The 15,194-nt window shown below is 51.6% G+C and overlaps 1 protein-coding gene across 3 annotated transcripts in view; it reads right to left on the bottom strand.

The window, feature by feature from the left end:
• Positions 1-1,622: 1,622 nt before the first annotated feature.
• Positions 1,623-15,194, bottom strand: part of PRKCA (protein kinase C alpha) — a 361,121-nt gene continuing 347,549 nt past the window's right edge. Inside the window, exons 17-18 of one of the 3 annotated variants that reach the window (XM_032457033.1) lie at positions 13,482-13,529; positions 1,623-8,091 (exon numbers count right to left, since the gene is read on the bottom strand). In XM_032457033.1, coding sequence (XP_032312924.1) covers positions 7,927-8,091; positions 13,482-13,529 — 213 coding nt within the window. In that variant the 3' untranslated portion in view covers positions 1,623-7,926. The other 2 variants (XM_032457034.1, XM_032457035.1) reach the window with 2 other exon arrangements.

Here is a 15,194-nt window from a genome sequence, read left to right as displayed (position 1 = left end):
GTGGGTCTACGAGGAGGAGGCAGCCACGGGTGCCAGGCCCACGGCCAGGATCTGGGCATGACGGGAGGATGTATGTGCCGGGAAGTACAGGACCACGTCAGGCTGAACCACCTTCTGAGTTGTGATGACCTGCCAGCCCAGCCAGAAGCTGACCTGGGCCGGACTTGTCAGCTGTGAGTGGGAGGAGGAAGGGACGGGTTTCCAGGACAGCTGGGAGTTGCAATCTCGAGATTAGTGGTGTATCACATGCCGATAGGGCTGCCTGGCCACCTCCAGGTGTGCAGGTCATCCCCTTGGCCTCCGTGGGGCCAGGAGGACCAGCCCCATTTGATGGGGGCCTCTGGGGTCGCCCCTCAGGGGTTAAGTCACAGTCACTGACTGCTCACAAGGGCGCTTTGCAGCGAAAGGAAATAAAACAGACTGAACCAGACGCACGGAAAATAAAGCAGCCCACTGGTGGGGGCCGAGGGCATGCTGATAAAGCCATTGTAAGCCATCCTTCATACCGCCACTCTGCTAGGCAATGTGAAGCCATATATAGATGTGAAAGCAACCAGCCCCCAGTGAAGTTCAGGCCCCCCTCGGAGCCAGCAACCACACACTGCTCTGAGGGCACTCAGTGTGCCTTGTGCTCTCAGAATAACTCTCCCACTGGCTCTTGTGTTGGCAGCGGAAAGACTCTTAACTTCGGGCAGATTCAGGGTGACCATGGCAGCTTGGGGACAGAATATTAGCCCGTGGACACTGGTACTCGGGTCATCTACTTCGTGGGCTGGAGCAAGGCCTTGAGGAAAGGGACCGCAGGATGGGTGGTCTGGGTGCACAGCACGTGGGGAGGGGCAGGACTGGGGGGCTCTGGGTGGGGAGGGAGGAGGTGGCAGGGGCATAAGGCCATGAGTGTGAGCAGAGAGGAGCCCCCTAAAAGGAGGCAAAGGAGCCAGCAGGGGTGACTTTGTTGAGCCTGACCCTTAGCTTTTCAAAGTAGTTTTCTTTTTGTGTTAATGGTTTTTAATTCTTTTTGAGGCTAATCTGGAATCTTCCCTGTTTCGCATTTGAAAATTTCCAATTTTCCACCCACGAACAAATACAGGACGAGTGCTGCTGACACCAAAAGGGCTGACACCCTGATGCTGAGGGCACAGTGCAGCCAACGGGATGTGTGAGAAATGTCCATTTCGAGAGAAACATTCCCAAGATCGGAACTGAATTCCTTCTGGCACCCCTCCTCCAGTGGAAGGGGGTTATCCATCTTTGGACGATGTCCTCACCAGCTGCAGTGTGCCCTCTGCAGTTTGGAGGTGCAGGGACGCAGGCTCCATGCAGGCAGGGGCCAGGCCAACCTTCCTCTCTAGAGCATTCCCATGCCGGGCACAATTCCATGAACGAATAAATGACCTGCTGCTTTTTCATCCCAGTAACTGTTTGGGTATCAACTCAAAGCAGGATGTATTTGAAGAAATACAAATAGTGAACCTCAATGAAGAGGCCTGCGTGACTCAGGCGAAAAGACGGGGGTGTCCGCAGAGTGTGTCCAGAGGCAACGCTACACTTGCTGGATGAACACTTGATGAAAAATAATTGCAAAGCCACAGACGGATGCAAATGAGACCAAGTACACGAAGGAATGATCATTATCTTTATTCATACACACTGGCTTCCAAACTACAATGAATGTATCTAACAAAGCATAGCATGCAAACAAAGATTAGAGGTTATACGAATTAAAGCAATGCAGTAATTTATACATCCATTTCGCCTGCTAGAAACCAAATGTTATTTGACAGTTGAATGGCCTCTACGTTTTGTTGGTAGGTGCTTACACAGAAGGAAAAACTTCAACCTCCATCTCTTCCTCTTCCTCCTCCATACAAACTTGGGGTCTTATGTTTTTCAATGAACGATTTAAGCATGACGCGTCCTTCTCCCCCCACCCAAATCATGTAGCAAAAACAACGATTTCAAATGTTTCTGACCAGCTATAAAAGATATTCTGAAAAACCCTAAGAGAAGAGATGAGAGGTGAATTTTTAGACTCAAAAGAATAACAGCCTTCATGTACAAGTTTGAATCTAATTCCCTCAAGAAAGGAATCACATTGTTCCAGGAAGAGTTTCAACAAAAATCTATAAACAATCACAGGAATAAATACCCCTAAAGTTAAGCAGAGGAGACAAAGACACAGTTGTTTAATCAGAAAATGCAAAGCCACCGTTTTGTCTTATTTTAGAAAAAAAGGGTTCTTATAAAGTGGACTTGATCCCTATTTTCTGAAAAGTAGGGTTCTGTCTACTCACATAAGGGGTGACCGTGCAACAGATGCTGGCAGGTGCACTTCCTGCCGCCTCTTCCTTCCTGGGGACATTGGAGCATTTTGGAATTGCCCAGTGGGTATCACTGAACTTTCACCGAATATGAGATACCCGGGGACCCGAGGGGACAGGAGACAAAGCTGAGGAAGCACCCCCCAAGCCAAAAGGGGGTCACAGACCTCACAGGGCAAGAAAGGGGGTTCCAGGGACCCCTGGGGAATGCTGTCCTGGAGCTGCACCTGGAAGGGGGACAATAAAGCCATCTTTCCTGTGGTCCCAAAGTTTCTAGACTTTAGACAGTTGTCCTCAGTATCTACTGAGAACACGAAGGACATCATTCTGCCAACATATTCCACCTGAACTCCCAGTCACGGTGATGTGGACTTCATACCCTACTGGCACGGGAAAATCCTGCAGTGGGAGTGCAGGTCAGGGGTGCTCTAGCTAACTCCAGGTGAGTCCCCCTACAGGCTCCATGTGGTTGGAATCTTATGAAATTGTCAGTAGTTTTATTTTAAAAACTCATTTTTAAAGAAGAACCGAGTTATTAAAGTTCTCTGTAAAAAAGTACAAATAGCCCAGTATATTCAGATGTTCTATTGGAATTCACAAATTAATTTCTTCCATAAGGTTTAAAAAGTCTTTGGAACTTGTGGGCCTTAGTGTAGGGTCATTGTAAGGCTATTTGATGACCGAGTTGGACCTGCACGGTTATTAACTGACACCTGATCACACAGATCAGAGGCCCTGGGATCCTGATTATTCAGCTTTTAACCCTCCCGAAGAGACCCCGACTTGACAAAGTGAACAGAATTGTGGTTGACGCCATTTCTAGACGGCTGCGTACGTCCCTGTATAACCCAATTTTCCCATTTTCCGTATCTTCCAACAGCAGAAACACTTAGCATCCCCTAGACGTGCTGCCTCAGCCTTATCGGGAAATGACAGAAATACTTACAGCCTGGTATATTTCATAAAAATGTAACCCAAGGAGCTCAAGGAAATGTTTAAAAAAATATCCCCAACACTCCTTGTCGAATTAGTGTGGAACCGGAGTGCCCCTTTCCGTCACTGGAACTGCCGTGCCCTCGCTGTTCCCGTAACCCTTAAAGTCATCATCTGTGGGTCCCTGCCACAGCATCATGTTTCCTGACCACGGCTGTTCAGTGTGCTCAGTGGGGGAACCGGCACTCCTGCCCTGGCTGGGCTTAAAGAAACAGGGAACCGTGTGACAGGCACACACGAGAGACAGGTGCTTCATTAAGACCAAAGTGAGAAAATGACAGTCAGATGGTGTCTCCTTTCTGAGGCTTTTAAAAGCATAAGACTCTCACTTTGCCCTCCTCTTCAGGGCTGAGAAAACAAACCCTAGTAAAAAAAAACCTCAAAATTTCTCCTGCTAAGTGGACTCAGGGGGGAACTGGGGTGTTAAGCTGTTCTCGTGACGTCTCCGTTTCCATCCACCCTCAGCTGCTGTGATTCTCAGCAAAAAGCCACGGGGGCAAGTGGGGGGGGACCTTCTTGCAGGACGGCCCAGAGAATTGAGAGCCACTTCAAAGGAGGGTGCGGAAAGGGGCTTCTGGGAGCAGGTGAGGATGCTGTTGGCATTTGGGAGATGTTTTTTAAGGAGGAACAGACGTTGTCCCTGGCAACAAGCTCACTCTCAAGGACCAGCAGACAGTGCCTTTCATCTACACCGACAACTTCCGATGGAAAGCCACTGGAAACAGCAGCTTCCTTTCCAAACGCCCGCTCCCTCCTGGCCTCCTCCTACTGCAGGCGTCCTTCTGCACTCAAACCTCCTCTTCTAGAAACTCTTTACCGACCTCAGCCTCCAGCAACCTCCCTTCTCAGAACGTCAACAGGTGGTCCTTGGATGGCTGCACCCTCCTTCCAGCAAGTCACCACGCTCTGCTCAGGCCTGCGGCTCAGAGAGGGGCTCAACCACCATTTGCTGGCCTCTAATTTTCTACCAAAAGCTCTAAGAAGAAAACCTGACACGTCTCTGGAGAAGAGACAGGCAGTGACTCTGCATGAATATGTACCAGGTCACGGGGGTAAAAGAGGAGTGGATGTGACCAACAGCAATCACTCCGGTTCCTGGGGTCTCCTACCAACCTTTTGAATTAGCTCTTGCCTCGCGTGAACCTCCCATTAACCTCTGAGGGCCACACCTGGCAGGACACTCCAGCTACTTCATTCAAACCAAGCCCCGGGTGGGTTTAGTCAAGATGCCAAGAGAGGAGGGCAGCCAGCTCACTGCCTGCAGCCAGAGGGAAGCCCCGCCCTCCAAGGGAAGCGAACACAGGGCAGTTTGAATGGCCTTTCAGAGTCACCATGTCTGATGGAGACCCAGACTGTGCTAGGTTATCCCAGGGGCCTGGACTTCCACCAGCCCTGCAGTGCTCAGTGGGTGGTACTTCCTAAGAGTCCCTCAGTGACTTGACCCTTCAAGGCATCATTCTTATTCCAACTCTTTAAAACGGCAGCTCCTTCCCTGTTTTACTTCACATGACGCCCAAGGAAGGGAACCATACCTCCGAGTTTTATAAATCGATTCTGCTAACGGTTACTCGCATGATGGGTTCTTTCAGCAGAACTGTCACGGGCTGCTCTGATTTTAAAGCATTAGCTTTTATCTAAATTCAGGACATAGCAATGTACCAAACACACTGCAGCACATTATCACTGGCCCTGATTTTTACTGTTTTCCCTTCAACTTTGTCCTCAAGCCTGATGTCTCTCAGGCAAAGGGCTGGGCCCCACCCCCGACAGGGCATCGTCTTTTAAAACTTTGCCACAAATGCAGGAAGGATAAAAACCAGCTGAGGTACTGAGCACGTTCCCGAGAGAACGATGAATCATTTGGAAGCGTACTGGCTGCTGTGTGAGTGAAACCCGGAGCCTGCTGCTGGCTTAAAGCAAGCAGGCAGCCCGGGGCTCGGGGACGGACGGTTCACGACCTTGTGAGCTCCCTTCTGGGACCTTCCTCACCTCCAGAGCTGGGCTGGGGACCCGTCCTGCTGTGGCTCTGTTCTGGGGCAGGGGGACCGGCTCTTTTGTTTCTTAGGCTCTTTCTAAACCCTTTCCTATCAGACTCAATGCGGTTCATGTGGGGAGGAAGTGTCCCCGAATGGGCACGGCCCAGCAGGACTACAGCACTGGATGTGCTCGGGCCCCTTTTGAGACCTGAAGGTTACGGCCCCTAAAACATGGCAGAAGAAGTTGCTCTTTCCTGGTCTGACCCATTCCCTGCTCCATCTCTGCCTCCGATCCAGCGTTTCCAGCACAGAGGAGGCCTCTCATCTCTAAGACCCCTCTGTGGCTGTGGGCGACCTGAAATCCAGGCAGAGAGCCAGAGAGTAAACATGAGAAGATGCTCTGCCGGGAGGTACTTCGGGGGAAACAAGGGGAAACAGAGTAGCCCCTGCAAGGACTGATAAGTGTGTCCACTGTGAATGCTTTGCTCTAGGTGACTGGCGCTGCCGAGGACCTTGTTGTGATGGTGTTTCGTTACAGAAATGCTCCTCGCAAGACAGGAAAGGCGGGTTCTAGCAGCAGCTGGGAGAAAATCTGCAGCCCCCCAAGAGCATGCATGGATAGCCCCCGGGGGCTGGCTGTGCCCAGGGGCTGCCAGGAGCCGACAGCGGCTCGCTCTGGGGCAGCCAGGTGGACCATGTGCTTCTGCTGCGTCCACGCACATGTACCAGGGAGGGAAGCTGCCTGTCCCTCCTGCCCTGACTCACCAACAGTCACAAAGCTGAAAGGCAGAAACAAAAAGGACAAAGTCCAGCCCAGGGACCGTGACAACACGGTATCTACACAAACATACTAGGCACACTGGAGTCAAACGTTCCCCACTGTCCCCGAGGAAGAGTGCTACGGGGGACCAGAAGAGAGGACGGCCTTAAGAAACGAAGAGGGAGTCTCATCTCAAAAATAATCCCCTCAAGCAAAACTTCTGTCTGCAGATAGAATCAAATATTTATATATAGGTATATGATTAAGCCTAATTGATCAGGTAAAGTAGCCATTCATTTTTGAAATGAGATCTACTGCAATAAAAAATTAATAGACCCGATCCAGCGCCAAGGCAGGGTACGTACGGAGTGGGGGCGGAGGGCGGGAGGAGGCACGGCAGCAAAGAAGGAAGCTAAAACTTAACCATAAAAGCAGATTAGAAACAAGAGCCTTCACAAATATAGCACAGTGGTGTCTTATAAAATTAGTATAATACTCTCTTTATACTTGATACGATTATATCAATAATATAGATTCCACTTGTTATTAAGGTTTATTATAAACATGCAAAATCCATTGCATGATGCATTTGCAAAACATATTAAAATCCTTCTAGCGATAAAACATCTTCGAAGTGATAACGCATCCAGGTTTCCTGAGTCTACAGCTCCAGGGGTGTCATTCAACGTGAACTGGAAATGGGGGACCAAAACTGTACCGCTGTCCATCCCTAAGAGGACATGGAGGGCTGGAGACGGGAGGGCAATCAATGCTAGGGACCGAGGCTAGAGTCAACACTTGGATGAACTTACTATACATCGTACTCTCGTAAACGACACCGCAGCCTGTTAAATAAATAAGCACAAAAGGGGGTGGGGCGTAGACACGTCAGCTTCTTAGGAAGCAGGTAGCAAAATATCGGTGTTGGGGTTGGGGTTGGGAGGGAGGTTGGCTAACAACACTCGTGAGTAGTGGCATGATTGCTGATGGCACCCTGGGTCCAGAATAATCTCCCAGATATTAAAATGAACATTACACACACGCTGGTTTAGCCTTGATCTGAAATGATTTCACATGCTCCTTTAGCAAAGTCCTTAGAAGATTTGGCCTCTTAAAAAGAAATGCAAGTATCAAGACAGTTATCAACCACGTCGGGTACAAGACGACTGATTCCCCCAAAACCCATCTGAGGTTTTCTTCCTCTCTTTTTCCTTTTTTTTTTTAAAACTGGTAACCGCTGGACCGTGATTGGGTTACGGCTGTCAGTGTCTGGGAACAGCGAGCTCGCAAGTGCTTGCCAGGTGGATTCAGATTCATCCCGGCCTCTCGGATTCTAGGGACTGTTTCCATCAAGGCAGAGAACAGAAGCAGAGGGTGTTTCGAAGCCTCCCCCGCCCCCCAGTCCCACCTTGCCCACTCTCTGGGCTCCCCGCTCTTTTCATTCCAAAGATGTCTTGGGTGGAGATGCTTCCAGCTCCCTGGACTGGGGTGGATTCATTTTAGCATCTCTGGTCGGGGAATCTGGATGGTGAGTATCAGCAGAGGATGTGGGGGACATATCAAATTGTACCAACGGGGGGGGGCAAGAGCCTGTCTGCTTTCTAGGAAGGGTTACCCTACAGCCAGATGTGACCTCTACATGATTAAACTGGACACTGGACATGAGATCACCTTCCGCTGAGATAATGTTTTCAGTTGTGAGAGAAAGAGACTCTCAACAGCTGATCACGTCTGGACTAACAACCCTACAATTTTCAGGCCTCCATCTGGAACAAAAAAAAAGCTGTGGCCTTAAAATTTTAGGGTTGGGGATCATTGCCCACTGCTGGGGCCGGGGCCGGGGGCTGGGGAGGCATTTGCTCTCGGCGGTTGCGTTTCATACCGCGCTCTGGAGGATGGGGTGCACAAACTGGGGGTTGACATATGAGAACCCTTCGAAATCAGACTGGTCTATGTTAGCGATAACCAGCTGATCAGGTGGTGTTAAGACAGGCTGCCCTCGCGTGAAGAACTTGTCAAAGTTTTCTGCTCCTTTGCCGCACTGTGGAGAGAGAGAAAAAAGGAGGAGAGGTCAGTAAGGGAAGCCAGGAGGCCGCTCCCCGAGAGCTCTCTGCAGGGAGGGGCGCGGCCCCCAGGGGGGCGGGAATCGGGGCTGGTTAGGCAGGAAGAAGTCTGGAGGACCTGCAGGCTGACTGGATTCGAAAGCCAGGCACAGCAAACAGTAACCGAGAGTCACGCGGTTGTAAATCGTCAAACACCCCTGGAACTGAAACCCTAGGTGGGCAGGCAGTGCCGGGAAGGCAGCAGCAAGGAGACAATCTCTTTCCTTTCGCCTCCACCTCACAGAGCCATGAGCTGGGTGTCACACGCACAGGGCCATCGGTCACACTTCTACATCAAAAGGCTGGGATGTTGGGTGGGAAGGGGGCTGTTACCCCCGAACCGAGAGGCTGAGAACACTGTCTCACGCACGTCTGGTCCTTCGCAACCATGTTTGTAATAAAGTAAAAGCCGTGTTATTCTTGTCTTCCAACTGGGAGGTTCTAAAAACCTCAGCCCCTAAACTAATCTTCAGCCGGCATAGGGTAGGTATAATAGTAAGCCTGGGCTGTCTGTTCTCGAGCTCAGCCAGAACTCAGCAGATCAGGGTACATCTGGTCAACTAAGAGACAGGTGACCACGGAGCTCATTTGTTGGTGGTTTTTGCTGGAGGTTTGCACCGGTGCCCTGAGGAGGCAGCGTCTACCGCCTGTCTCAGATATTCCTCTCCTCCTGGGTCCACCAGGGTGCTAAATGCAGGTGGGGCTGCAGGCAGAGCTGCCCTGTTGGGGCTGCGGGGTCTGAGAAACACAGCAGCTGAAGCAGCACTGCTTGAGAGCCCCACCCCAAACAAGAGCAAGGGGTGTCTGCTCACTTTCCCAGCCACCCAGAAGGGTGTGGCATGCTGGAGTCCCAGGATCCCAGGGTGGCTGAGACAGAGAGTGCTGGGAGGGGACCCAGTGATACGAATCACAACTTCCCACACGTTGCAAATGACTGACATCCCTCCCCCTCCCCTGGTACTGCAGGGCAACATGAATTGATTCTGAGTTAGCAGAAGTCTTTGACTAGCCAGGCATTCCTGCATCTTCAACAGAGGTTAGCTCGAGGTAAACTGTGAAGCGGAGTCCACCCCGTTTTACCTGCAAAATGAGGGGCATGGTCGTGCCTCCCTCCCTGGACTGCTACAAAGGTTGCACGTACGGTGTTTCGTGTTTCTCACAGAACCCAGCACGTGGGGAGAGCACAGTGCCTACTGGGGTTACTTGGGCAATGCCAGCTGAGCCTCACAGCTCACCTCCTCTGCCACATCTCTGTCCCATCTTCTAGAAGGTTTCCTTGAGAATCCAGCTTCATTATACTTTCCCCATCCTCTTATCATTAAATAAAACCTGCTCCTAAGTCCCTGCCTCGGAGGAAAGCATGTCACGATTTCCAGGTAAAGTCTTCATACGGACAGCATTCCTTCCTGGGGTGGTTTTCATTTTTGTAAGCCACCACCTGCTTCTTAACTGGAGGAGAGTTCAGACCGGTGACTGTTGGGTGGGGATGTGGAGAATGAGTGGGGCGGGGGGATGGTTTTCGGCCCTTCCAGTCACTCTGCAGAGGCCCTACTATCAGCCCTGCTCATCACGCAGGTCCTGCCTCCCACAAGGGGGACGGTAGGCCTTTCGCGTCACGCTCCACGTTTCCAGGGCGCTCTTCTTGGAAGAGCACAAAGCGCCTTCGAAGCAAAGGTCAGCGGAAGCCGAGCCTGCAGCCTCCCACATGCACAGGCCATTCCGAACCATTCAGAAGGCTCTTCAAGGGAGAGAGAGAGGCGCCATGTTTCTTCCCATGAATTCATCAGGGGTCTGCACTGGATTTGTCAGTAAAACCAACCAACCAACAGCAACCAACTTCCACAGAGCACCACATTCAGACGCGGCTGCTAAGATGATAACAGCCAGGGAGGCTGCTTCACATCACCCCCCAACAACAAAGAACTGTTGGCCCAGAGGTCAACAGGGCTGCTGAGAACCCTGAGGTACACCAAGAGGGCGACGTGAGGCTGAGTGGGTCCCAAGGTCAGAGCGAGGACAGATGTGACAGCCAAGCTCGGAAACTAGCCATACTTGAGAGCAGAGAAGGGAGAAAGTGCAGAAGTTACAGGCAAAAGTATCGTAAGCAAGTGTGACAGCCTTGGTGGAGTTGGCTTTGAGTAGAACATCGTTTGGGAGCCTGATTATTCAACATCCATTGCCTGGAAGACTTCATGTGAATCTACTGGAGGTGCTCCCCGTGGCTGGGACATGTGCTCCCTTAAAAAGGGATCATTTGCATTGCTTTATTGATTCCTGGCCTTCACTAACTATGCAAAGATGAGCAAGAAGGAATTTATCAGAAACAAACAAAAGGGGAAGTCTCGAAGAGGAAGAGGAGGGTACGGTACGATCTCTCTCCACTAGCTGGAGATCCGTTCGTGTAGCTCTGGGTTTGTCCATCTGTTCCATGAAAAGACTGCACAGGTCTCTGTGCAATCATAAGGGTCAAAGGAAAGACTGACCCTTTCCTCTGAGGACCACCTTCAGAGTACTCACAAATCAGCTTCCAAGGGGAATTTCTAAAAGCCATGGCTTCACTGCCAAAGAAAAATAAAAGACAAAGTAAAAGAAGAGATCCTAGGATCTTAAAGGGGGACCACATAGACATCAACACCGAGAAATCTGGTGACGGGGATGACACTTGAGGACATGAAATTCTAAGGCTGGTGTCCAGAGGAGAGTTGCTCCCAAGGGCCACTGTAGCTTGTAAAGCCAAGTTTTGTGACACATGGGGCAGAAACCCTCACTGCATCAGGCTTCACGCCGTGACTATGCAGCTGACTGGAGCTCAAGGGGGGCCACGGAGACCAGGGCAATCCAAGCATGGCTCCGTGACCACCCTGCACGGGAATGCGACTGGTGGTCTGGAAACGGCGCCACCGCAAACCCCCTCCCCTTCTTTCTCACTCTCGACCGCTTTGGAATTTCCCCCTGATCCCAAAGAGAGAGAAATCACGTTTTAGCCAATGAAAGTCTCTGTTAAACCTGCTCACTTAGGTGGAGAGGACCTGAGGTGCGGACAGGCTTAGAGCAGGCAGAGAGTAAAAACTCGGTGTCCGTGAGTGGGTGTCACAAACCAAGGGGGAGAGCCGCCCCCACCCATGTAGCCTGAGGATCAGCTGGGATCCAAGGACTTTTTACGCTGAGAGAGATCACACCAGAAACAAGATGCTCCCCCCAACCCCAGCGTGAGAGGCGTGGGGAAAGCATGGCTATTTTTACCGCAGGTTCAGCTGGATGAGAAATAGCACTTGTTTTTCCACCACAGAGGGTAGCAATGAGCCCTCCACAACCCCTTGTGAAATCAGGCCAGAAATAGACAATCGCCTTTAAGCCAAGTTGGAGACCTTGAATTACTTGTTTTTCGAGGTGTCTGTGCAAAGAGCTGCAACTGTTCTCGTACTGCCGCCACTGCCTACTGAACGGGATAATGAAAACCAGGGCTCCTTGGATCCTTGGGGGCATCAACAAGCTATTGTCTTCTGAAGGCAGAGAAGATTCTTCCAACCACCTGGGAGCCGGCCTAACACACGGCCATCCGCTTGGTGGGCAATGGGCCTCAGGCGCCACCTTGAATCTGAGAGGGAGCAACAAGAGGGATTAAAAGGTTTAGGGGGGATGGTCTAGTGGAACCGGTGGATGCAAGTGACCGGGTGGTGGTGCCAGCAAAAAAAGAAGCTGGCCTGATTGCAGACATTCTCCTGGTGCCCCTCGGGGATGAGCGGGAGGGTGATCACCGCAGGAAGCGCAGCATCCTCTGCAGTCTGTGACCGCAGGCAGGTTGGGTGGTCCGCGGCCTCAGAGCTCCAGGCCCCCTGACAACCCACAGCAGCCAAAGACAGCACTCGCTACTTGTGAGCAAAACCTCACGGCTGGGTGTGCACTGTCTTCAGCTCCAAAGACCACCCGCACCTTTCACCAACTGACGCTTTTGCCCCCCGGAAGGTGAGGCCTGACACAGCTGGTGGGGGACAAAGATGTAGGGGAGGAGGGCGGGAGGAGGCAGCCCAGATCCGGCTGGGCCAGCACGTGAGCCCGGGAAGCTCCTCTGATGCTCCCTGAGACCAGGTGACATCTGTGTTAGTGCCGTGTGCGACACCCAAGGGAAAATGGGATGAGGTGAATCACCTACCAGAGGCCAAGAGCCCAGGGAACGGCTTAGGGCAACACACTGCGCCTCTTTGTAAAGATAAAACGGGGATGTGAATGTCCACCTTCCGTGGCGCCATGAGGGCCGAAGGGACGGTGTGGGTGCGACCCTTTCTAAACGATCAGGTGGGATCCAGACCTAAGATGCAACATGAGCGGCAAGTGCCTGGCATGTAACAAGGCACGTGATTAATACGTGAGAGATGAATGAACTAATAATCACCTCCCTGCCTTAGCTCTGAGTTCAGGGCTTAACTCTTGTTCTCTGGATGTTCCTACCCATTTGGTAAATTCGCCAGTTAGCAAAATGAATCCGGGGGAAATCAGCCCAGGAAGAGATGGGCCCCGGGTGGAAACAGATTTCAACGCTCCCCGATCCAGAGCCCCGTGTGGCAAACGGGCCACTCTCAGGCCTTTGTATTCTGCACAAAGAGCTGCGGGGAAGAGAGTGAGCCAGCCCCGAGGACGCCGGCCTCTCGCCTGTGATTCTCACCTGGTCACAGTCGTGTCCTTTACACCTTGCTGCCTCAGTGATGCAGAAATTAACCCCACGGTCACTGGCGTGGGGATCACAGGGAGTGTGAGCAGCTCAAAAACACTGCCATTTCCAAGCAAAACACCAAACCAAACTCGGGAGGGCAGGAAGAAGGCAGAGCAAAGCCAGAGGAAAGGTGAGTCGCCAAACTAAGGGGAAAGGAAACTTACCAGGGTGCAGAACGCCTCTGGGGATTACCAGATGCAGCAGGGATTAGGGGAACCTTTGCCCGAGTTCCGAGTCCCGGCTTGGGGAACTGGCCACAGCCCTGCGCCGCGGTCCTGGCTGGGGGTATAGTAAGAACACCGCCTATGTCTGTGCACGGCTCCCTGACTCGCGGTCCTGCGCTGTCTTCCTTTGATTAAACACCCAGCGACATAAACGAGCATTCTGCTCTGAGCCTCCTGGGAAGTCTTGTCCACACTATAGAACCGTCCAGCGAGGGGGCTGGGTCCCTGGGTGGCAGCCGGGCTCTGCCCTTTCTAAGAAGATCAGCATGCTCCGGGTGGGAGGAGGGAGGGGGGCCTTCCGTGCATGACCAACACAAGCAGGGGCACACGCTGAGGGTTAAAAGTGAGGTTAGTTTGCTCATCAAGTCACCCAAGATTCTGCAAATGTGCTCACCGAAGGCCTGGATGCCCACTGAAGCCAGTGCATTTTGGTACAGAAAGTCTGGAGAATAAGAACGGACAGAGGAGAGCATTTGGAAAACAAGTCAGTGCCTGGCCTGGGAACAAAAGGAAAGGAGCGGCCCGTGCAAAGGATGCTGCACACCCACGTGAGCCGGCATGGCGACGCCTCCGGGGCGGACTGTTGCATAAAGGATGCAAGGTGTGCAAAACAGAGCGCATGGTACCACCTCCTCCGTGTGTGTTCGCCCACGTGTACAACTTTCTAGACAGTTACAGAAATGATGGTGAGCAGTGGGAGCGGCCACTGGGGAGGGGGAGGGACCGTTTTCTCATTTTATGTCCTTCTCTACTGCGTAACTGTCTGCTTCAGCACACAGAGGTTGTATTTAATAACTGTTCAGAAAGGGACTGGGACCCCTTTCACCTCCTGCCACCCTTACCTGGGATGAGAGACTGGAAGCAGGCTGTGGTTTCTCAGGCAAAATGAGACAAGACTCATCTCACCTGCCACCTTCGAGCACATCTCCGAAAAGGCCAATTCTGGTCTGGAGGGAGCTGGTTTTACGGATGGGTTTGCCGACAGACACACGGTTAAATGAGCGGGTTCTTGCAGGTGTGACAGCCCCGTGTGTTTGAGGGCAGAGGCTCTGCCTTGTGGTGGCCTGTGTTCTCCAGAATAAAAGCACGCATGCCACTTGGTCTTTCCTTATGCTAACGAAGGGCTTTAGGGCATTCAAGGCTCCTTCTCCAGGAACAGCTGTGGTAATGCCCAGCCCTGGGGGAGACCTTCGCTTCAGACCACGGGACTTGTCAGTTCACACAGGGTCTGCCTTACCCTGTCACCCTCCGCGGCAGCTCGCTGGGCTGTGCGAGAGAGCTGCTTGTTTACATGGACGGTTATTATAGAAGTCTCATTGCTTCCTGTTTTTCTTTCCAGCAGAAAAGCATCTGGGAGAGTGATTATCAAGGAATGGGAAGGCTTCTTGCGTCTAATTAACCAAGTCGAAGATGCTGTCTTCGACTGGTTTCGAGGCTTAAATCAAGCCAAATTACATCACAAGATGGCAGACTGAAGTCTCCCAAGGCTGGTTAGTGTTTGTATGTTGTCAGCGAAGTTCCCTGAGTCTTGAGAATCTTGATTTTAATTAGCATCACTGCTGCTGGTTCCACGGAAAGACCAAGAGAATGAACCTACCTGCTAACCTGGAAGAAGTGATTAGACGCTGCCCGAGGCCGCCCACGGACGGCACTGATCACTTGCACAACCACCCCGGGGCCTCCCTTCCCTTCACCTGGGTAGCCGCTGCTCCATATAAATAACTTTTCAGAGCCATTGTTAAAAGAACATAGGACTATGAGATGTCCTTATTTCTAGGAGACACACACGGAATTACTTAGGTGTCAGTCTGCAGGTTACTCTCAAACGGTTCCAAGAAGAAATTGCACGTACGTCTGTACCTACACGCCTTCATCAGAGGTGCCGGGGAAGAATGACACAGCAAACGTGGTGAAATGTTAACATCTGGGGACTCTGGGGAAAGGGGATGCAGCAATTCCTCACACTGTCTTTGTAACTCTTCTGCAAGTCTGAAATTAACCATTATTTCAAAATAGATTTTAAAAAAAAGTTAAAAAGGAACACTGCACTGACTTTGATCATCAAACCATCATCAAAGTCTCTAAACAAACTAACGATCCTGTGAAA

This window comes from Camelus ferus, chromosome 16 (assembly GCF_009834535.1).
Source record: "Camelus ferus isolate YT-003-E chromosome 16, BCGSAC_Cfer_1.0, whole genome shotgun sequence".
Classification (NCBI taxonomy): domain Eukaryota; kingdom Metazoa; phylum Chordata; class Mammalia; order Artiodactyla; family Camelidae; genus Camelus; species Camelus ferus.
Note: the sequence above shows the minus strand (reverse complement) of the source record. Positions and strands in the feature narration are given on the sequence as shown.